Source organism: Drosophila virilis, chromosome 4 (genome assembly GCF_030788295.1).
Source record: "Drosophila virilis strain 15010-1051.87 chromosome 4, Dvir_AGI_RSII-ME, whole genome shotgun sequence".
Classification (NCBI taxonomy): domain Eukaryota; kingdom Metazoa; phylum Arthropoda; class Insecta; order Diptera; family Drosophilidae; genus Drosophila; species Drosophila virilis.
The window spans coordinates 26,767,603-26,791,303 of record NC_091546.1 but is presented as its reverse complement, the minus strand read 5'-3'; the positions used below and the strand labels follow the sequence as shown (position 1 = coordinate 26,791,303).

At 41.1% G+C, this 23,701-nt stretch overlaps 1 protein-coding gene across 4 annotated transcripts; it reads right to left on the bottom strand.

Annotated features, from left to right (window-relative positions):
- Positions 1-1,905: 1,905 nt before the first annotated feature.
- dachs (unconventional myosin-IXb-like dachs) lies at positions 1,906-23,673 on the bottom strand. Of its 4 annotated transcripts, none has more exons than XM_070208817.1 (9): positions 22,865-23,673; positions 14,326-14,737; positions 14,048-14,268; positions 7,844-8,142; positions 7,273-7,767; positions 6,502-7,206; positions 3,250-4,930; positions 3,007-3,176; positions 1,906-2,820 (listed from the first exon to the last, which is right to left on the bottom strand). In XM_070208817.1, the coding sequence occupies exons 2-9, from the start codon at positions 14,697-14,699 to the stop codon at positions 2,437-2,439; spliced, it is 4,329 nt and encodes a 1,442-aa protein (XP_070064918.1). In that variant the 5' UTR covers positions 14,700-14,737; positions 22,865-23,673; the 3' UTR covers positions 1,906-2,436. The 4 variants fall into 4 exon arrangements, with proteins under 4 accessions (XP_070064918.1, XP_070064919.1, XP_015025240.1 ...); XM_070208818.1 differs by having other exon boundaries at positions 22,869-23,673; XM_015169754.3 differs by lacking the exon at positions 22,865-23,673 and adding an exon at positions 16,296-16,407.
- Positions 23,674-23,701: the final 28 nt, after the last annotated feature.

Genomic DNA, 23,701 nt, shown 5'->3' with positions numbered 1-23,701 from the left:
TCCAAGTAGACATTAATTTTCCACCAATTTAAGGTCGATAAGAAAATTGACGAAAATCATATTAAATATATTTTCCGACTTGACGAAAAATCGGCCTTTACCCCAAAGTACGTGTTCATAAAGTTTTTGTGCTGGGCTTTAAAAATAGCTTTGACACAGATCAGAGAGAAATTAAAACTACTCCCAACAAATCTTTGAACATTTATGATCTCCATTTCCACCAAGGCTTGGACTTTGCGATTTTTCATCAAAATCCTTTGAAAATAATTCTAACCCGGAACTTCACCCGCCAAACCCTCAACCCCCATCAGCACCAAGAAGAGATATGTTTTCCAAAGAGTGTGAAACAGCCCTTAAATGAATTTAAACAAAGATCTCTGAAAATGAAATTTTTAACCCCGTTTGGATGATAAACAAAAAAGTGTCACACAACTGTTTTCTTGATTTTTCCGCATTTGTCAAAGGAAGAACCTCATTCAAGGCAACTACGGTAATTCCTTGTTTGAGTCAGTCGGAACAAAAGGTATATTTGTATTATTATCATGTTCCGATACGCCCAGCATAAATAGTTAATAAAGTAATTGGTAACCGATATTGAAAACCGAGCTTGCCTCACAAGTGAGGAAGACTCATTCTAATTTTTTGGTACATAATTTAGGTGGAATGACCCATACATATTCCCACACAAATGGGAAATAAGTGGAAAAGTGAAAATAAGGAATAACTTGGCGTGCGAACAATGATAAAGACTCGCCTTCACAATGAAGCTCAGTTGATAGCTTGAAACCTTAGAGGGAGAACGGAAAGAGAAGGTCGACGTTTCTGCTATGAAGTGAAATTTAGCATGGTAAATCCTTACAAGATCGGAAGATCGCACCGAGCTCTCTTAAACCCAGAAGCATACGCAATAGAAAATATTCAGTGCTTCCATCTGCGGGTTCTGACATATTCAATATCATCACGAAACACCATATATATTTATTTATATATACGCTATAAGTTATCTGATCAAATCGGAATGCGCTTTATACTTTTGCTCTCAATTGAGTGTACGGGCCCTCTCAATTGCCCCTATAAATCATCCATGGCATTTTAATTCATAATCAGTATGTTTCTGAGCTCCGACAGCTGCACTTGAGCATTAAAATGTATAATAGAATTAATGTTATATTTTTGGAAAGTACTATTCTGTTACTTTTGTCGATTATTGCCCAATCCCTAAGTGTAATGGAAGGTGACGTTGAAGAGAAATTGTTTTTGATTAAAAAAAAGCCAATATAAGAAACTTGTCCATTTTTAGGCTCGAACACTAGAGTGCATATAGAGCATCGCGTATTGGATACATTTCAAGCGGATATTCCGAAACATTTTAAACAAATCGGGCCGAAATACTACTACATCGAGCATATCAATATTTTTAATTGGTTTGGTGCTGCGGAAAAATGTCGTCAATTCGACGCCCATCTAATCAATCTTCAAGACAATATCGAGTTGTATAACGTGGGCTTGAACTTAAACCAATCCCTTAACTATTGGACCGATTTGAATAACCTCGTCAATCGAAACATATTTTATTCACTAACAACTGGAACAAGTGCAAACTTGCTAAACGACAAATTAAAGAGTGAGAAAACTCATGATATAAATATGTGCGGACTCATACAGTTCGATAATAACAAATCAAATTTTATATTGGCCAAACACAAATGCGTGGATAAAAAGGCTTACTTTATTTGTGAGACAACTCAACCAACCACAATATCTTTTCTATTATGGTGAAAACTCAAATACATCCATTCATATTTATTAGTACTCGTTTTACTTCATCGACTCATATGTAGTACTCGTTTTACTTCATCTACTCATATGTATTACTCATTTTACTTATTTAATAAACGCAGAATATGTTGTACAGTCCTTATATTTCTTTAATGGATGAAGTGGGATGCTTAGTACATTATGTACACAACATGACTTACTAATAAATATATGTGTGATAAAATTAAATCGAGCACTTTTTATATAAATTGCCATATGAATAAGTGGGCATGAATCAGGCTATGAGCAACAATGAGAAACCTTATTAATGCACGCTATGATGAAGAGAGCCGGATAAGGGCTTAATTAAAAGAGGCTTCAGAAGCGAGTTATTCTAACTACATGTTTGTATCTTATAGCCTATATATAACAACAAAACCGTAGAGATTATTATTATTGGAAAAAAAAACTCTCTTGATTGGCACTGGAAGCTACAACCTATTGTCATATGAAAAATATAAATACATAATACTCCATCGGACAACGCTGGGGAACGCATAATACGTTTGTCCTCGCAAAACTCAGCGATTCATTATTTAAATTTAGGCACTTAAACTAATGTCAGTTATTTACAGTCTCCGTCGCTGAAGTGGCGTCTCCTGCATGATCAGCGTGATTTCAAATTTTCACCCCATTCGACTGGCCAGTCGACATCAACGCGGATGATATGGTCATGTTGGCATTGCTGGCGGCATTGCTGGCAGAGGCAACTGTTTGGCCGCTTAGCTCCATGTACTGAAAGGGCACGTGATAGGTTTGGCCTTTGTGCTCCACAACCAAATGGCCCCGACCGCTGGAGGCACCCACAACAGTTACGGTGTCGCCTTTTTTCAGCTGCTGCAGTTCACCTGGGGCTGGCGGCGGCAGGCCGGCTGTAGCCGGATTAGCAAGTGCATCCTCCGGAAAATTCATTTTCATGATGCGACTTTGCGGATAGCCCAGCTTCTTTGAATTGGCTGTGATGGTGTAAGCCCGTGATAAAGGAACGGGCGGAGGGCGTTCCTGCGGGCGGCAACCACAGCGTTATAATCCCAGCAAGTGGTGTAGTTTATATGTAAAAAGTTTAAAAGAAAAAACAATTTAACTGCATGACGATAGAGGAGCTACGAATTTATTGCCTCTTTCCGCTTAAAACTAGTTTTCATAGTTTGGAGAAAGGGTATTCGTAAAGAGTTGCGAGACACTTACCAAATCTAGTCCGAAGAGACTACATGTTTGCTGGATAATCTTCTGGTCGCATTTCTCGTGCGGATCCGGAGGTGGTGTGCCGGCAATGGGCTGGGGTCGCGGGCGAGTCACTGTGCCTCCGGTGCCCAGACACGTAGTTTGATTTGTGGACTTGGCGGACAGGCGCGAGACTAAATGCAGGCAGGAGAGAGACAGTAAGACAGTAAGAGGCAGATCGATTATATGCCATCAGAGATATCTTACCCGTATTGGGAGCTGCGGTAGCCACGGCCGCCAGGGCGGCCATAGCTGCTGAGGCTGCCTTGCCATTGGAATTGTTGTGGGCATTGACGAGCTTGGCACAGGTGCTGGCGATGGCGGGTAGCGCAGAGATTAGGCCGGTGTCGGTGGCACAGGATCGCTTAAGGCTGCTGCCCATTTTCTTGCGCCAACACCAGCCGCGCCAGATGGATTGTATGCGGGTGGCGCTTTTGTTACGAATCTCCGTGCGCAAATGCTCAAGATGCTGGCGAATGCCCTCGCTAATGAAAACGTGTCTCTTGCCCGGCGCCCAGGCCAGCGTGACCGAGCCATCCTGCACGGGCAGCTGTTCCATGCCCATGGCGTACTGTAATATCAGCTGGCAATCCTCTAGAGCTTTGTCCTCGGTGCGCCGCAGTAGCCGGAAGGGAGCCAGCATTCGATAGCGGGCATTGAACTGTTTAAATCGCATGCGATGCGGAAAGCCTGAAGCCATCAGATTCACTGTCTCCAAGACCTGCAGCGATCGGATCTGCCGCACCACAGTTACGCGATCGAACCTGCCCGGCTGCTCATATGTATTGCTACGGATGCATCGCACAAAGTGCGGCCGGGCATGGACCAGGGTGCGCAGCAGATTATCCAGCCGTGTGTGAAAATCCTGAGTAAGCGTGGAGACAGGCTCATCCCCGTTCAGCAAGTCGGAATGCGAGGTGGGTGAGATTCGGAAGCTAAGACCACGTGGCGCGTGCTGCTGGGCATAGAGAGCCTTCAGCTCCGATCCAAATAGATGAGTAGCGAATCCAAAGTTGCAGCTGTGCTTGTAAAATACGGCGACAAGATCGTCCGGCACCACGTCCCGGTTGGTGTCCAAAAAGTCGGTAGTGTCGTACTCCACGCGACCCGCAAAGTGTCTAATGGCAAACAGTCGCGGATCGTCCGGCTCCATGGCGGTTCGTGTCTCCAGACGCGTCGAGCAGCGATGCTGCACCTTCAGCTTGGTCACATAGCTCTCGGCTGTGCCGCGCACCGAGCACTCCATGTCCAACAGGCTTAGCAGGCCTGTGCGCAGCGAGGATATCAGATCAATGCATGGCACATTATCCACATAGTCCACCTCGGTTTCGCAAACAATGCCCTCGTCCCGGCAGGACTCCACCGATGATTTGAATATGTGCGTATTGTAAAAGTGCTGCATAGTCTCGGCGCATAAATTGATGCACAAGTGCTCCAGCTGAGCGTGCGGCGAAGGTTCTTCAAACCCGAACATGTCCAGTATGCCAATGAACCCGTCCGTGGCATGCCGCACCGCGTTATTCAAAGCTGCCATCGACTTGGAGCCGGCATTGCCGCCGCCAATGGTCGACGTGTGCTGCGATGCCGCATCCGCCTGGTTGTGCACCGACTCGTTCGAGTCCGAGCTCAAGGTGCCCAGTGTAGAGCCCAGACGCTTCAGACTGTTCGCTCGCCTCACAATCGTCGCCACCAATCTGCAGTAGAGCGCCTTGGCCAAACAGTCGCGTGTCATGTTCGCGTCCCCGTCCCCGCAAACCGACTTCACCAGCTGGCCCCGCACATTGTGGGTGCGCGTGGTCAGTCCGCGGAACAGTGCGGCGGGCGGCACTCCCAAAAGACTGGCCACCGAATTGAGTTCCGTCTCGCCCTTGACATCTACCTCAAGGCCCTGTAAGCAACAGACAAGCAGAGAGCTTACTTTAACAACTTGTTTGAATAATATATAAAATTCCAGATTAAATGATGGCTACACTTCTTTCTGTCTCTAATGGCAATTTTATTTAAGCAAACTTTATTATGCTCAAGACTTAATAGTTTGCTGTTAAACGAATATTATTGCGCATGCAAGTGCCACCGAAGTTCTTCTTCATATTCGCACCAACTGCAGATAGTTGCAACGAAAAAGTTTTTCAGCAAACAAACACAAACACTCTCTAGCGGGGAGTGCTCGACTACGAGCTACGCTGTAATCAGCGTCGAGCTATCGTTACCTTCATTGTATTATTTATTGAGCAACATTTTGATAACCTGTTCAGGGAGAAGACCCTATAAAGTATATATATTCTAGGTTAGCATCACAATCCATGTCCGTCTCTCTGCAAGTCTGACTGTCTGTCCGTATGCATGGACGCGTCGATCTTAGAACCTTTAAGAGTTAATCGATAACTTGACGCGTTTCCAAGCAATCGATAAAAATCGATCTAGCAGGAATTTACTGCTTTTTAAAAGTATCTCTTAATACTTGGAGTCAATATTTGACATGTTGCGTCTAGAATAGTATGTTCAGATCAGGTTTCTTTCATTTTATAACACAGGCATTGAATTCTATAAGCAGAATTGTAATTGCTAATGTAGATCGCTGTAGAATGGTGGTTTAGTTTGGTATTGGGTGTTTGGGTGGCAGAGGATTCATGGTATTCCCTAGTCGGGCACTCCGAACAATACTTAAAACTTTGCCCAAAAAGCCTTTGACCCCCATTGAATTTGAAACTTCACTCTCCAAATCTTTGAACCCCATTTCCACCAAGAAGGGACCGGTCAACCCTCCGTTGATTACCCTCGTAGTCCCTCGTTCAGTCAGGACAAGCGGTAGTTGTATATAGAGATAAATTGTCTACTTATTTTTTGAGATAAGCCTTCTTTACGCGATTTATTTCATTTTCAATAACGTAATAAAATAAAATTTCTTGCTCAGTAATATATACAGATTTCGAACACGAAATAAATTCAGACGTAAATTACCCATAATAATCATCATCGCAAGAAATTAAGAGCACCTAAGGCTGCGCGCGAATCGAACTCGCGACTTCCGCGTTACAGATCGACACTCTAGCATGAACGCCATTCCACTTAAGCAAAACGCGTGGATAAAAATCGAATAAGCAGCTGAGCATAATAGCATATATGTTCAAAACTAGGTGGCGCCACTTCACAAAACAGTCGAAAAGGCTACAGATGGCGTCACGCCCGAAATACTACGTCAGCAAAACACACCATCTATTGGAATATCTCGAAAAAATATTGAGCAGTAAAGGTGTCTAAATATTAGAATTTACGATATTAATACCTTGTTACTTCAAATATTCACATAAAGCTACAATTTTTGTTATTTTAACACATTTTTTCTCAATTCGAATATTGAATTGGTATCTGAATACTTGCAGAATATTTGCGCATTTGGTACCCATTAAATTGATATAAGAGTCTAAACAATATGTGGTATGAGAATATGTTACTTACCCCGCCGTCGATAAACTGAACATTGCCCAGCAATAGCACAGCAGCGAGGACACGCACCACGTCCAGAAAGGGTATTCCCAATATGCCCAGACAAGTTTTCCAGGCCTGAAAGCGCACCGCGTCCTCGTGCTCATTCTGAGTGATGTCGCCGCGGAGATAGCGCAGATTCGCCGGGGAGTAGCCCTCCAAATGAAGCTTCTGCCGCTCCTCCCTGTTGAGGCCGGCGAGTAGCTGGTAGAAAATGTGATAGTTTTTCTCTTTAGGCAGCGGACGAATAACGCGAGTTTGGTCCAGAAAGTAACAGTGTATCTTGGTACGATAGAGCGCACCGTCCGTGACCTGAACCTCGATGAACTGGCCAATGCGACTGGACTCGGAGTTGGTGGTTGTCTTGGCGGAGCCAAGTGATCGTAATACTGTAAAGGCGGCGGCCAAATGCTTAAACGCATCCGTCTCCTGGCCACCGCCGGCAATGGCAAACAACTGGCGCAGCATGAGCATGGCGTTCGCAGTCTTCCCGGCCCCGCTAGTTCCCGACAGTATAATGGCTTGAGGGTAACCCGTCTCGCTCTGCTGACGCACTGCCTCCTGAACGATCTTCTGCAGCTGAGGCGCCAGCGGTAGGTCTCGCGTAGAAGTGAGCGTTAGCGGATTTCCAACATCCAGGTATGGATTAATCGAGAGAAGTATTGATCCCACATTCGTCTGCAAGAAAAGCGTATCACAAGGGAATCTATAGAACTCCGTGAAGACATATCAAGGGGTACTTACAAAGTAGCGCTGCTCGTTGAAGCGGGCTTGCAGGGTGTGCATAACGGCGTGCTCGTTCAACGGGCCCGCCAGATGGATCAGATCCTGCATGTCCTTGGGCAGACGGTTTGCCGCCTGCTGCTGCTTGGCCCCGCCGGTTGCAGAGCCAAAACCGAATGGTAGCGTTTTCACGCTTTGGCAAGGATTGGCATGCTTGGTTGATGGCAATTGTTGGCTATTTTGAAGCGCAGACACATTCACTGACGCCGGAAGCGAGTTTGCCGCGGAGGAGCGCATGGGCAGCGTGTTGGATCTGCCATTGACGCTGTGCGGCAGGGATGCGGGCGTCAGGGTTCCCGTAAAGCCCAGACTTCCGCTGTGCCCCTTGTTCTGGCCCATGCCGGACACCTCACCCAGCTGGTGCGGCAGCGGATGCGGAATGGACGTGTTGCGCGCCGAGATGACAGCGCCGGATCCTGCATTGCTCGGCAGCGTCTGGCTGTAGTTGTACGCATGCTGCACGGCAATTAAAGTACACAATTGATCAGTAGACGTTCTATGTACGTGGTTCTGTGTATTTGTACGAACTTACCTTGGACAGGCTGTTCTGGCCGCTACCGTTCGCATGCTGCTGCAATGCATTCGCAGAGAGCCCCCCGGTGCCCAGATTCAGGTTCGGACTGGACGCGTTCAAGTCATAATTGGCTGCCTTCGATCCACCAACTGCAACGCCAGCACCAGCGCCTACTCCAATACCATGATGCTGTACATCGCCTGCCCGGCCATGCCCCTGACTCTCCACATGCAAACGATTGCGCATGACCAGCAGCTCGGTGCTTAAACTCTTAAGCCGCTGTTGCAGGTGCACTGCCTCATTTGAGGACGAGGCATCTGCAAGACGAAAGAAACTGTTGTGATTAATAATATTTCCCATGTGAATAAAAGAAGGGCTCGCTCTCCCCTTAACAGTCCGATAAGCTTCTGACTTAACGCATATACTTAATAAAACTGTACTAGTCGGGAGTGCACGACTAGGAGATACCGCATTCGCTTGCAAAGACATTTCGATTTTCGCGGCAAACACTAAATTGAAATTTTTTTTGGCATGATAACCATTTTATTTGAAATCTATCCTACGTTGACAATTATTTAATTTTTTCAAGGGTACTTCCATACCCTTTTTACCCTATAAACGTAACATTCTATAGCCTATTTCAAATTTCTTTACTTTCTTCAATCCTAGTTTTTTCCTTCTTTTCTTATTTAAAATGCAAAATAATATAGTTACTCAAGAAATAAAATTTGTGCATCGTGTTCGTACTGATATCAAAAATATTTGTATTCTGATTAGTTTTTGATTTGGCTATTGTAAATGTATTGTCGACCATTAACTAACTTCTGAAGTACCTTCTGCGTTTTTTAACTGATCTCGAATCCTCTGGAGCATATCTGTTTGTGCCTAAGAATATTGGAATACATTTTTATATAGGAATATATTATAGACACCGCCTTAGACGCGCACTATGAGAAATGCTATCATTTCTTTCGGTCATTGCAGGGCATTAAAATGGCATTCGAATATGTCTAAACAGCTCAAATTATAGCTCCAAAATGTCTAAATCCCTCGATCTTTAGTTTATTTCCGATGATCAAATAATTTCTCTGATTCCAAGCAATCGATAAGAATCTATATCGAAATTCTTCATGAAGTCGTCAGGTTCTAATAAAGTCTTAGACTTTGTCCGTTTTTACTGCTCAGTTTCTGGAATCCTTTTTTCAAAGAAACTGGTTTAATCTGTGAGAATATTATTTGAAAAGTAAAATACTTTTAAATCTCTGTGTATTATACAAAATTTATTGTCTCTTTTCTGAAACTAAACTCTTTTAAAAAACCCAACGAGTTATAAGGATTTCGATATTGATTCTTATCAAATGTGAGTCAATCAGGACTAAACTTTTTCTATATAAAAGTAAGAGCGGAAATTAGATTGCAAATTGGGACTTAAAAAACAAGCATTATTACAAAGTTATTTGAAATCGAATTAGTGTCAACCTTAGCTCGATATTGTGATGGCAGCAAACCAGTTTGGGCTTAAAGGCAACTGAAACTCTTAACTCTCAACTCTTAACAATAAGCATTTTACTTTCACTATTATTTTAATTGTAGAAATACATCTTATGTGCATTGGCTTAGACGCTTGGACGCAGCTTGTTACAAGCGTCTATGGATTTAATAATATTTTCTACGAATACTTGTTACAAGCTTCGTCTGTGTTTCTGTCTGCATAACAGAAGGTTTCTAGTAGCCTCTCTCTGCCAGTTTGTATAAATAAATTAAATAAATATGTATTAAACTATTAATGTAAGAAACATATCGTGAAGTAGTGAAAATTGTTTATAAATTTGTGTATATTAAAACTTAAAACTTTTATCTAAAGGCTGTTCATAGAAAGTTTTATGTTTCAAGATCCAATTTGTGATCTATGACTGGAGATATGAAAATTCGTTTTTTTGTCGAGGAACGTTTCATCTATGCGTATATTCCAAATATATATGAAAAGAAAAAAATTTATTTTCTCGTTTGACTTTTTGCATGCAGAAGAACTTTAAATTCGAATCGGTAGAAGTCCAGTAATTTTCAAAGAAGCTTAAATCAGCTCGCATAGAGTTCGCAAAATAGCACACAAAAGAAACAACACCAACTGGCTCCGACGACGACGACGACGGCCACATTTAAAGATCTCAACGGATGTGTTGGCGGCATTGCCTGGGACCAAAACAGGTCACGATGGGCGCGCGGGGATCATGCGACGTAGCTGGCGGCAGGCATATGTTGCAAGCCAAGCAGCACACACCTTTATAGCGATACAGCTGCGCATTATATACAACGTGCCCAACACATAGGTTCATCGAGTTGTTTTTAATGTGGACAATTTGTTTTATTATGCTAATAGTTGCAATAATCGCAGACTCTGCTGGAGCTGCAACAGATACGATATGCCCAGAACAAAATGTGTCTTATAATGGAACTAAGGTACAGTTGCGGAATGTTACGCAAGCGTATCCAATACTATAATTATTAATTATGCTATAATTATTTACTTTTACATTGCAAGCAAGCAGGGTTCAAAGCTCTGCGCAAACAATCAAGTAATCTGCACAATTATTTTTATAGCAATGTTAGTTGTGGGGGAACGTAGAACGAACAAAAGACATAGGAAACAAACTTGGTTGTATAAAGATTCTTACCCTGCAGCTTCTTCTCGGTCTCCCAAAATTTTTGCAATTCCGTAAAATATTTATCCAGTATGAAAACTTTTGACAGGCCCAATGTGGCCATCGTAGATGTACATTTGTGTGGCCAGCGAGGAATGAAACAAACTAATTCGAGCTGCAGTCGCAGAAACGAGTTTTTAGATTTCAAATGCGTTGCTTTTATTTGTATTTGTAGATGTATTTGTATTCCTTATTTTTATTGTTATTATTATTCTCTTTTGGCGACGCACACGACGAAAAGGACGAAAAGCGTGCTACGTCGGCACCGGCGACGACGATATTTCTTATTTGAATAATTTCGTATACTTATACACAGCACAAAACACGCCCGATCGAACAGGTTTTCGGCAGAGACGCTTACAGAAGGCAAACATTGTCCAGGTTGACCAGATTGTCTACATGCATGTGGCTATGTGTGTATGCATGTGTGTGTGTGTGTGTGTGTGTGTATGAGTGTGCACGGCATACAAACTGGGCATGGAACCGATACCGATACACCCGAAGTGAACGACTGTCTCTCTGCTGGGGATATTTTTATTTATTTTTTGTAATTTTTTTTGGCTGCGCAGCAAGTGAAACAACAAAATACAAACAAACGAGTGCAAAGAATGCAGAAGGGCAGCAGCCAAAGCACTGGAAAGCATCTGCCTCAATCAGTCCGATATAGTTTTCGGAGTTGTGCGAATCTACTCCGTATTATTTATGTTTTTTTTTTTCTATATGCATATATTGATTCTTCTTATAATTATATATGTAGCTCAGTTGCGCGCGCTTGTTTTCTTGTTGTATGCAGACATTTTTTGTTGATTTTTGTTGCTGCTGTTGTTGTTGTTGTTGTTGTTGTTGTTGTTGCTTTTGTGAAAAACAAGTTACCACCAATTTGAGCTCGCAGACAGCAGCAAGCACACGCAGAGTTGGAACTCGGAGTAGATGCTTAGATACCTTCGAGGTACACACACACATAAATTCACACACATACACATGCATATATATATATATATATATGTATTATATATGTATGCAGCGCATTAACACAGCTTGCGAGAAAACAATTTGATTGAGCAGCAACTTCGAAAGTTCTTCTATGTTTTGTTTTTGGACGATTTATTTATGATATTTTTTTTTTCGGACTGAACGCTCGATTTCTTTGATTTTCTTATAATCCACATTCACAGAGCACATTGAAGAGGCGAAACGAACAGCCGTTGACTTCACTTGCTCGCTCCCAGGCCAATGCAAAGACTGAACGCTGGAACTGCGCCGCTCCAGACGCCGCTCGGACGTTGTAGAAAAGCGATCGTTGTGCTCTCCGAGGCGCTCTCGTGCTGGCGCAGGTAAATTTAACAAAACAGGTAAAAGGCCCCGAGGTCTCTTTTTCAGCCTCACTTACTCTGTCTGAGCTGGCTGTGCTCAAATATGGGGTCAAGTATTTGAACTATGGGTCTCTCGCGTGTTAATTAGTGTTGATTGTTTATTGTTAATGTTGCATTTCATAATTCCCACATCATTTCCATCGCAGTTTGCCATTTAATGCACCTAACAACAGCCACATGCTAATTTATTCAACATATTTAAGGTCAAACACGATTTTCTAAACACGCGAATCTATGTATATACACTTTCAGCAACATACATAAAAAACGTTTATTTCAAAATATCGATAGATTCTCCTTTTCCCAAACTAATACAGAATTTATATAGATTTTCAGCGAGCCGTACATAAAAGAAAGTGGAGGCAATTTATTTGGCTTGCAGATTCTCTGATCAAGATAATGTCTTCCCGCAAAAATATATAATTACTGCGCTCTCCATCATTATTATTTATTTAAATAAAGATTTCCAGTAAGACTTTGTCCTTGCATGAATAGATTTGAACATTTCACAAAAATATCATAAAAAACGTTGAAATAACGCCTGGAAAATAGTTTATCCTAGACATACACCAGCTCGCTGCACAAAGTTATAAGCCGAAGACCAGTTTCAGCTGGTATGGTAACCCTTGGGTATTTATTCTCGCCACCGCAAGCTAATTTCGCTGCACCACAGCCTCAAACACCCAATTCGCTGCAAGTATACCAAATGCGGATCTCATTAAAGCGAATAAGGCACCCAACAATTAAATATGTATTTAAGTAAATTTAAACGAAAACGTCATTATTGTTTCTAGCATATTCTGCAGGCTGTGGCGAAAATACTTTTACATTGCACAAATAGAAAATAAGATAAATTTTAAAATGCTGTGCAGCATCGACTTAAATACTAAATACTTAGAAAAGCTAAATATGTAAATCATCTATAAAAAATACTGGTTACTTTAAATTCCATATATGTTCTCAGATAATAAGCAATACATTTTATTTAACTTTTCGCTTTGCGCTTTTTTCATTAATTTATATTAATAACCTAGAGTCTTGACTGTGGCAAGTTGTATGCTTTAAAAAATATCTTTTCACCTCGTTCCCGCCTTTCATCATTTTACATGCTAGTTAAAAGAACGCTTAAAGTCTATCGAATAAAGAAGCAAAAGTGGGTATCAACGTTTTCTGTCCATGTTAGTCTTGTGGTGAGGACCTCAAGCTTGTAAAATAAACTTTAGTTCATTAAACTTTCGACCCACATTTTCCATTCAAGAGCGGTCAATTTACTGAAATAAATTTTCACAATAATCTCTGAAAATGTTTTGATCCCATGGTAAACAATAGTTGCTGGTGAAATTTGTTTTTATTTTAATTTATATTTATTTTTATTTTTATTTAGTGCTTCGTAAGTAAAGCCAATTAGACAATTCCCCTAAAAAATCTTTGAATCGCATCTTCCACCAAGGAGGTCTGCATTTGCTAAAAATCTGATTCACCTCTCAACTTTTTTCCCGATTATTAGCGTGCCTCTTTATCACAGAAGGTAACCAAAAAATGTATCAATAAGCTCAGCATGCTAGCTTAAATTAAAATAATAAAATAAATAAAATAAAGACTTATATTTAATACCCTGGGGCATTTGCAATATGGGCTTGCAGATATATGATAAAATTGAAGCTCGTAATGCTGGGCTTGATAAATATTAGAAAAGAAAATAAGTTGTTCGTAAGTGACAAGAGCTATAAATCAAGTAAATAAATCAATTTGTATTGCAATTGACTTTTTGAAAATATAAAAAATACTATGGTACAATAAGATCTTCATTGAACTCCATCGCCAGCAATTCAATTGGTGGTGTTGCCGTTGAGTGGAGGCGATTGCAAGTTGTGCGGTATGTTGCGGGTTCGAATCCTGTTGGGGGTACTATTTTGTTTTTGTTAATTTATTTAAATTACTGCTAAAGCAAACAAGCGCGTTGCGCGAGCTGGTAGACGAGGGTGTTCAGGGGATGCCCTAGTCGGAATTTCCCGACTAGAAGAGCGAAGCGAGGAGATGGTTTTGAATGATACTTGATCTGTATATTTTAAAGTTACCTTTGAATTGTTACAGATGCAAATTAACTAACATTCTTGTGCATTTACTTAAAAGTGATGGTAGCTTACCGGTTATATTTCCTGTGGTTTTAGTGCATGTTTTCCTTCGCCTGGCAACCGGGAGTGTGTAAATAGCTGAGAACTTTGTGAATCGTTCGACCACATCATTGATGTTATTACCAGATAGCACCGAGGATTCCAGTTCCCTGGAAGCACTTAAGCCCGCAGAGCATTCTGCCTTGTCCACGGTTGGCGAAGCTTTGCTCTGCTTAGGCGACGGTGTGGTTGAGCTAAGAAAGCACAGAACTCTTACCAGGAAATTACATTTGGATATATGTATTACCCACCTGAGTGCCTTGTGGTATTGGCAAAAGAAATCGGGGCGCATGCGATGCCGACAGAGAAAGTCCTCGCAGAGCCGCAAAACATCGTCGCAGTTATCGCTCTTGGTCGAAGTCTCGCTCTGCTCCTTAGCAGGCCCACTGGAATGGGATGTGCGCAGGGTCTGCGGTGTGCCTCCATGGTCCGCATCTGCAGGCTGTCGCTTGCTTTGTGGACTGTAGAGAAAGGCCGGCAGGGATGCGCCGACGAAGTCGGGTATATTCTCAAAGAAATCAGCGGTACGGTCGTAGCTGCTGCTGCTGGTGCTGGAGCTCTTGAAGCCCGGCTTGGTCAAATGTCGGTCCACATAGTCGGCGTACGTCTGGTCCGGCAGCAACATAGCATCATCATCTTGCGTGACCCATTAACCGAAGATATCTGCAACAAATGAGTTGAATACGAACGAAATCAATCGCAACATCAATTCGCATTTTAATTGCTTTTAAATCAAGTGTCCAACTGGCTCCTGCTCTCAGCTAGTCTCCTCGGTGGCTATTGGTCTGTGGCTTCCGCGTCTGCTTCTGCGCCTGCACGCCCATAAACCTGTCAGTTTATTGGCGCAGGCGATTACCTCGATTAGCGTGACCATGACGAAGGTGACAGACACGGACGCTAATGCCTTTTACTATGCGTGACGGCCACGGAGACCGAGACGGAGACGGAGTCGGCGACGGCAACGGAGATGAAGAAACTGGTCACAGCTGTTCGCCTCTCAGATATCTGACATAGAACGAAGGCAAAGGCGGCAGGCTGCGGCAGATGGATGAGTTGCCAATGGAAATGAGACACAATATTTATCCTACACTTTGCCAAGGAGCTTGGTGTGGTCTCTCTTGGCTTTCCGTGTGGCCTTACCTCTCAGCTACGTAACGGGGGAACTCTTGCTTTCCGCAATTAACTTAAATGATTGTCATAAAATGTTGCAAGTGTGGATGCGCTGTGGATGCCCATGTGGCCACCACGAGCCGCAGGCATTTTTCAGTGTCAACACAGCGGGCGGCACCGTTTGAGTACTCGTAGAAAGCTAAACTCAGAAACTCACTCATATCTGAGTCACTTCCACATTCTTGTTGTTTCTTATGGCGGTTACCTAATATGGGCGAGCGCTGTGTGCTGAGAGATCTGCACAGCTGACACCTCGAAAGCTATTCTTAAACTGCCTTTAAACCAGCCGACTAAACCAATTAAAACTTGTGTTTTGTAATATAAATAACGCGGGTATTCCCCGGCCTTGCCCGTGGCAAGTTTAATGCTTAATATTATTGACATTACTTGATATATAGGAAAATAAATTTAAAATCGTATAGTTCTAGGGTTTTTGTTTTTTTTTTTGTGCGAAATCCAAATGTATGTAACAGGCAGAAGGAAGCATCTCCGACCCCATGAAGTATATATATTCTTGATCAGCATCAATAGCCGAGTCGATCTAGCCATGTCCGGCTGTCTGTCCGTCCGTCCGTCCGACATATAGCTTCTAAAATAAAATATATACATGCATTTGATGTTGCTCCCCTAGTCGGGAGCTCCTGACTAGAAACTCTTACTTGTTTTTTTTTTTTTAATTTTTTAATTGAATTAAAATTGTATTCTGTGTGAAATAAATGAGAGTTCGATCGAAGTAAAAAATTACACACAAAAAATAGATAGAAGAGTGATTTTTTAAATAATATAATTATAGGAATTTTTTACTGAAATGAATGAATATATAAATAATTAAATTAATAAAAATCTAAAAGCTGAAATGCTCTTCGAGTTTTCTGTCAATACTACTTGGATTAAGCATAAGTTTTACGAATTCCTTCTTTAAAATTATTTTATTTATATTTTCTTAGGTTTCATATTTTCAGTTTAGTTACGAATTATTTAAGCTGTTATTTAATAAAAGATAGCGTGAAAGCAACCAGCATTGGTTAATAAATAAACAAATATTTTTTACCTATACCATGAGGTGCTTCCAGTTTTGGTAGGGTATCTCCTAGGTCGGGCAGTCTTGACTAAATCAACCTTGTTTAATTTAAATTAGAAAATATGTCTTTTGGATAAATTCAAACAGAATAAAAGAAAAGAAAAGTTTCTTCTACTGTGCAATTAAAGCAAAACAATTTAAACGAAGTAGAAGTAAAAAGCAGTAGGGAATTTCTTGTATTTCTTCATAACAATTCAGTTGACAAGTAGGGCCAGGCATATTTATTTAAATTAGTAAGAGCATAAATATGATTAGCTACTGCGATTAGTTTTTTAAGACAGTTAAAAAACAAGAATCGGTGAGCGGTAGCATTGGCTGTCTATTATAAGAACGTAACAGAATCAGCTAGAAAAATCGCATAAACTAAAATAAGTCTCATAAATATGCAGCCAGGCAGGCCTCTGTGGCCGAGGTCTGTAGTCGCCACCTCGCGAATGCCACTGGGCCCCCTTAGCTGAGGTTATTTATTCTAAACAACGAGAGCGATAAAAGTTTTAGCTCAGAGAAGAAACCTAAAACGTAAACGCTGTTATAGGTCGTCGTCTTGGTCCACTCTTGCCCAGCTAGAGTTAAGGTTGATGCACAACAAGACAATGTGGCCCTGGCCCTGGTCATGTGTCGATGCCAACTAATTTGCATTTGTGCTAACGTTGGCAACAACAAATCAGCGCTGCGGCTTAGATACATATAAATTTATTGCCAAGAGAGACTTTGAAATTCCTGAGTATTTAGCCGGATTGGGCAAACATTTACAATCAATTTGTGGGCCAGCAGAAAAGTTTCCCAATAAGAAAATCAGTGATCAGTGATCAGTAATCACAGGGTACAGTAAAGTACTCCTGCAGCGCTTTTTGCCCCCGCCCCATTATTATCATCGGAGCCTGTTCTTGGGCGATGGCGATTCATTGCCCTTTTGACTTGCTACATGGAAATTACATGATTTAACTTAATTTAATAAAGAGCCAAGGGCGCATGCTATTCTCTTGGACCGCCTTCGCACTGGAATCTGTTGGAGTCGTGTAGCCAGTTCGTGCCTGGCTTTTGTGATTTACCGCGATTTAGCCGTAGTCCAACACAGGCCAGGCACACATGTCTAATAGAACAACAGCATCATGGCTGCGGCCTGGCCTGGGCTGGCCTGGCCTGGTCTGGAACTGCCATCGATTCCATAGCCTGGCGTCGTCCATCATGGTGGGCTGCCGCCAACACCACACTTGTCAAAATATTTGTTGACCCAATTAGAGCTGGGCACAGTAGAATAGCCTTGTTCCAGCCGTCTTTTCTCTCAGTGTAGACATTCGCGCAGATCAAGAGATTTTGATTAATAGCTGGTTGTTTCGCCAGAGCCGGCTATTTCCTTAGTTGCTCACTTCTCGGCAATGGCTCCAGGCCCCAGCTAGACATTGAGAAATACTTTTACAAATCAAGTCGGCAGACGATGCAGTCTAACTCAATGAAACTCAGCCCTAAGCCTTGTGATAGCATTGCAATGCTTTTATACCATATATCCCCTACATGTTTAAAATGCCTAAAAATTAACCCTCTCTTCTTGCTGTGGCAAATTTTATAAAGCAGCACATTAAAAAAAAAGTATAAAAAGCCACCATATAATACATTTTTAATATAAATAAATAAATAAATAAAAAATATATAAAAAACAAGCAAGAGTGTTCTAGTCGAAAGTGCCCGACTAGGGCATACCCTAAGCCTTCTGCTACCAACAACAACTGCAGTCCTTGCATGCTTGTTTATCGACTCACTTAGTAGAGGTATGTATTAGCATTAATAAAAATAAATTTTAAATAGAGTAAGTTCTCCCTGCCGGAGTTGTCAACCCAACTACTTGCCCACACCCCATCCATACCCAAAGTTATAACCACACGTCTTCCTTAATAACTTCTGTGTTTCTTGCCCCGATCTTGATGAAACTTTCAGTTTTTATTTTTTGCAATTCGTATAGTCTTAAAAATACTGGAGACTGGAAGACTGGATCAAATAGATTGATACAGCGTATCGCTAAATCGGACACTCTCAGCAAGGATATTCTCTCTTATTTTAGTCCTGATTGTCATATAGCAAACAGACAGTTGTTTCCGTTGGCTAACTACTACCAGCTATGTCTTTACATATATGTACAATTTTCAAAGACTTATGTACAAATTTATTTGAGTAGGTGTTCACACTTTTCGGAAAATACAACCTTGCTTGTTCCAGTTGGGTGAAGTTTCGGGTTCAGATTAATTTCCAAGGTTATTTATAAAAGGTTCTTTATGTAAACACTTTTCTCAGAATCCTCTCTTCCAAGCTGAAATATGCGATTTAAGGATTTGTTTGGCACAGTTGTATGTTTTTTACGATCGGCTTCAAACTTATATTCTCTACATAAGAACTAAATGAATATGTGCCTATATACGCAAATGTGGTAAATTTAAAGATTGAAAATCGTTTTCAAAAATCTTTATTCATGCTTTGATACGTATTTTACACACTTGCAAAATTCAACCAGTAGGAAAAAAATTATTCTGATCAAAGGTTGAATAAAATAAGCGAAAACAACTGCTTCCAACTTTTCATTCTTTATTCGAAGTATCTAACATATTTTAAAATATTTCAGTGAAATATAACTTTGGACGTGGAGTGTTGATTTAGAATGGGAAATGAGCGGAAAATTGATGTTTAAGATTTAAAACAAAAAACATGGAACGAGTACGGCATTTCCCGGCCTTCTGAAATTCCGAAGAAACTGGTTCGAAATTCAGGATGGTAATTAAACTCAGATGGTGGATTAGATTAACCCCAATGCAGCAATGAATACATCATGGAAAATATATTTAATATATATTCCCATTTGTATCGAACATTGCAGCGAAACTTAAATACGAGAACATTGCAAATATCATCACGTTTCTGGTAATAAGAATTAATACGAGCACTTGGCGCGGAGCCCTTCACAGCGATGTCCGGAGTGAACAGTAAAGAATGGCAGTCGGATAGTAAGACAGAAATAATATATATAAGAGTCATCGGTGTGGTTGCACAGGAAACGGAAACAGCTCGTTTTTAACACCGAGTTGCGCGTCTATTTATGTGGGAGTTTACCCGAAGGCGGAAATACAGACAGACAAAAACTTTTAATCGGAGTTTGATTGCATTAGCCCAACAAGGCTGACAGCTGAGATGCATTTCGATTTGATCTGAGCAAATTCTTAATTTGAGTAGGACTCCAAATACAGCAATTGCGTTAAATTTCTTTCCGTGCCAGAGTTATGTAATATCATGACAGCGATGCGACGCCATGCGATGCGATGTGATGTGTTGAGATGAGATGAGCGTCCAGTCGGATGCCAACAAGTGCAGCAGGCCACAAAAACTTGCCATCACCATCTACGTTCGCACTGAATCAGTTAGCAGTAAAAGGCTTGAAACAATTAGATGCATGTCAATACGATTGCAGTTGTCGTTCCCGCTGAAGCATCTCTTTATGAATTGGCAATTGCGAGTCACACGAGGCGGCTAACATCGAAATGTATACACCAAATTGTTGCCAGGAATTTGACCTCCACCTTAAAAATAGCCTGGCCCCAGGCCAGAGACGCCAACCAGTTATGTGTGATCGATAGTGTGGTTGGGGATTCTTGACCAAGCGATATTAATCAAAATGCACTTCCTAATAAGGGGTAAATGCCACAGATAGTTTAGACTAATCAATCAACACCTACCTACCCAAAATGGACTTCATGATTAGGATATTTGCAGTTGTGATATGGCCAACAGCAAAACCATATTTAGCTAGAGTCTAAACGCTTGCAGCCAAATTGAAAATGTCGTGACCAGCAAGACCTAAGCATGGGCTTTCAATTTTTGCTGAGCCTGCCTAGGAGACGCATTAATGCTCCATGCTCCCCGATGCTGCCATAAACATTTGTGTGTAAGCTGTACACCCACAACAATTGAGCGGGAATAAAGCGCAGAAAGCAAGTGTAGTTTGCATGAGCTGAGCTGATATGCCCTCGGGTTAGGCATTACCTGCGCATCTTTGATTTTCAAGTCTGTGGCTCTTCGCGTTCACATTCGCATTCCGATTCCCATTCACGATCGCATCCCAGGCTGCAATTGTCAGGCGCAGGCAGTTGCACGCAGGAATTTATTTCAAAGCCTTGGGATGCACCTTCCACTAATTTTTTTTTTATTTTTTTACCTTGTCTTCGCTGTCAGACAGCAGCCAGAGTTCTCAGTTGCGGAATAACAAATGGAATTTTCAATGTCAATATCGAGTCGCAACACATGTCTGTTTCCCGGCCCGACAAATTTAAATAATTATGGAAATTGAACCGCAATTCATGTAAGCCAAGCAATCAATGCACGCCAGATAATCAAATTAATATCTGCCATCTTACCTTTTCGTTAGAAAGAAGCATGCAAAGTATTCGTTAGTACCGTAATACGTAGTTACATATAAACGACACCCACCCACAATTTGGCACAAGTTCCCATATAAATCTTTAACGCCTGTCTTGACTGTATATGTATACCTGTGCATACCTCAAGGCAGCGACTAACAACTAATTAACACTTCCAGCTACTTCTACGCCTACCCCAGCGGCCAGCCGTATGCTGACTGAATTAATGAACGAATTGAAGATCGCGTGACGACATGAAGTGAGTCGACATTGCCACATCGAACGACAGAGCGGCAGATCCGCAGATCCGCAGATGCACAGTCAGTGTCAGCGTCTTTTGGGGCACGTTGGAAGCGCAGGAGCAAATGTCGTGCCAGGCAAATACATACCTCAAAATATCACAGGAAACAGGTTTCCGAGTACGCGAAAACCAGCGAATGAAAAAAAAATTGGCATAAATGTTTATGATACAGTAAACGGATGACGGCGTCGACGACGACTAACTACGAATATGATGAAAACCTGGTCTTTCTGTCGGACTCCAGACTGTCAGCCAAGTGGAACGCAACAACTGTGCACCTTACATACATATGTAACATACGTATGCCTGCACGGGTGTTATCTGTAGCATTGCATTGTCTTGGACAAAAACACACACACATTAGCCAAAAAAAAAAAAACAAAAGACAAAAAGCAGCCAGAGGCAGAAGAAAGTGAATTGTTGAAGCTGATCAAACTACATGCAAAACGGATGTGAAACGAGGCTCTTGTGGCTCGTTTCATGTGAATGCAGACAGACTTGTGCATTCATCTTATTACATTTCTCTCAAAGAAACAGAATTAAATATGGAAAACGATTCGCCAAATAACATCCACAGGCTGTCTGACTGACATTGATATATTCGATCGACAAACCACAATTACAATAAACAATGTTGCGAATGGGGCTAACTCACTTGAGTCTTCAAATCGGATAATCTTGCCTAGAGAACAACAATCTTTGACTGTGCGACAGCATACCATACAATCCAAGGTACATATTTTTAAAGGTCGTATAAGTCCCTGGATGGACAATCTTAAATAAATATGCAGCGGGCCTTTCCCAGCCTAGAAGGTATTACTTTTTCACCCAGTTTCCGCTCTTGGAAAACTTAAATCCACCCGTACCATTGTGAACTCTACCACTAGTTGAATAAAAGAATCTTATGTGGGAATCAACGTTTTTCGCCCAGGTTAATCTTGTAGTAAGATCGATCGAGTAAGTCGGTAAATTAACGTTCTTCAATTGCCCTTAGCTATGGAAAATAAAGGGAACTGACAAATAAATTTTCACTAAGAGACCATGGTGAACAAAAAAGCTGTAAAGATTTCGCCAAATTTTCACGTTTGCTGGTGGAATTTCCATAAATTCTGAAACCCATATTGATTATGTTCTAAAGAAGGGATCTAAAAATAAGTTTGAAGACGAACTTCGCCTGAGCATTCTTTGACCCGCGTTGTCCATCGAGCAAGCTTGAGTATCAAATGCGTCTCAAATGAATTTTCTCAAAGTTCCTTGAAATTGAAACCAAATCCCAGTAATACAAGTCAAAATAAAAAGTCAAAAGTGCCAATAAATCTATATGAGATATTTCTTTTCTATCCGCTGATGACGGATTCGCGGCAGCTGTTTGCACCGGCAAGTTGTTGGGCGGGGTATGGGAAGAATTCATAAGGCCATTTAGCCTTCCCCTCGCTCAAATATTCTCAAAGCTACTTATGCGTATCCCTGCCAATTGCCTTGAATAGTAACTATATGTCTTTTTTTCGGCTTGTTTGCAATTTTCTATTTTGTACTTTACCGCTCTTTTCTCACATATAGTACATATTTTCTCAATATTTAATGTTAAATGCACATTTTCACAAATTTGGCGTTTCTTAAGTGGCCAACAAATTTTCATATTATTCTGCTATTTTCTTGTAATAAGAAACAAAACATTGACACAGGCGATTATGCTTTTTTTTATGATGTGCACGTACGATCCCATACAAACGTCGGTTAATATGTTTTATTTTTATTTATTTACACATTTTTATTTATTTTCCATAATTTCTTAGAAGAAAAAAAATGAAAACCCAAGAAGTAAACAAAAGTCGAACCCACGCTTGCGATCTGCACACAGATTGTTTTACACTCTCAGCGAATCGCGCTTATATCACGTCTTCACTCGTCGCATTGTACTTCTGAACTGATCGGAGGATGTACGAACGAAACCGTGGAACCGGTGCTGCAAGAAAGTAACACAAGCTGTTGTCCCAGGTGGAGCAGCTGCTGCGCTGTTGTTAGTCAAGCGACAGAAACTTTTGAACACAGGCCTAAAACAATTAACTCGTTGGGGGTGAGGCGTGTTGAGCCGCATAATAAGCTTCTGCAGATGAGACTAACTCATTCTGGTGTTGTGGTCTATGTCAACTCGATCAAAATATTGCGCAAGACTTTGAAAGAACGTTCCCAGAGACAAACTGTTAAATTGTTCCTTCCCCCACGACATCTCAGGTGTAAGTAATTTGACATTGACTTTGACAGAGAAGCATGTAACATCTTACATCTAACTATTCTTAAATATTTGATTCATTTAATATTAAATACACAAATTATAATTTAATATACATTGCTCAAACTATTAGGAGCTCAAGCAATCTTGTTATACCCTTTGTTTAGAAATTTGATAATTGTCCTAAGATTACAAATAAAATACGAGTTAAAATTTATGTAAAAATGCTATCCTCAAATGTCATGTGTAGTCACTGGGCGAAATTGTACGGTTCTATATGTCGAATTTTGTGACAATTAACTGTTCAGAGTATACAAATTCAATTTCTTATTCCAAATCTTATTAGTAACACTTAATCTGCGTATGATATACAGTTTTTGGTGTCTACGTCCCCTTTTCAATGGGGTACAGAATGTCAAATGCCCAAATATTATAGTTCACT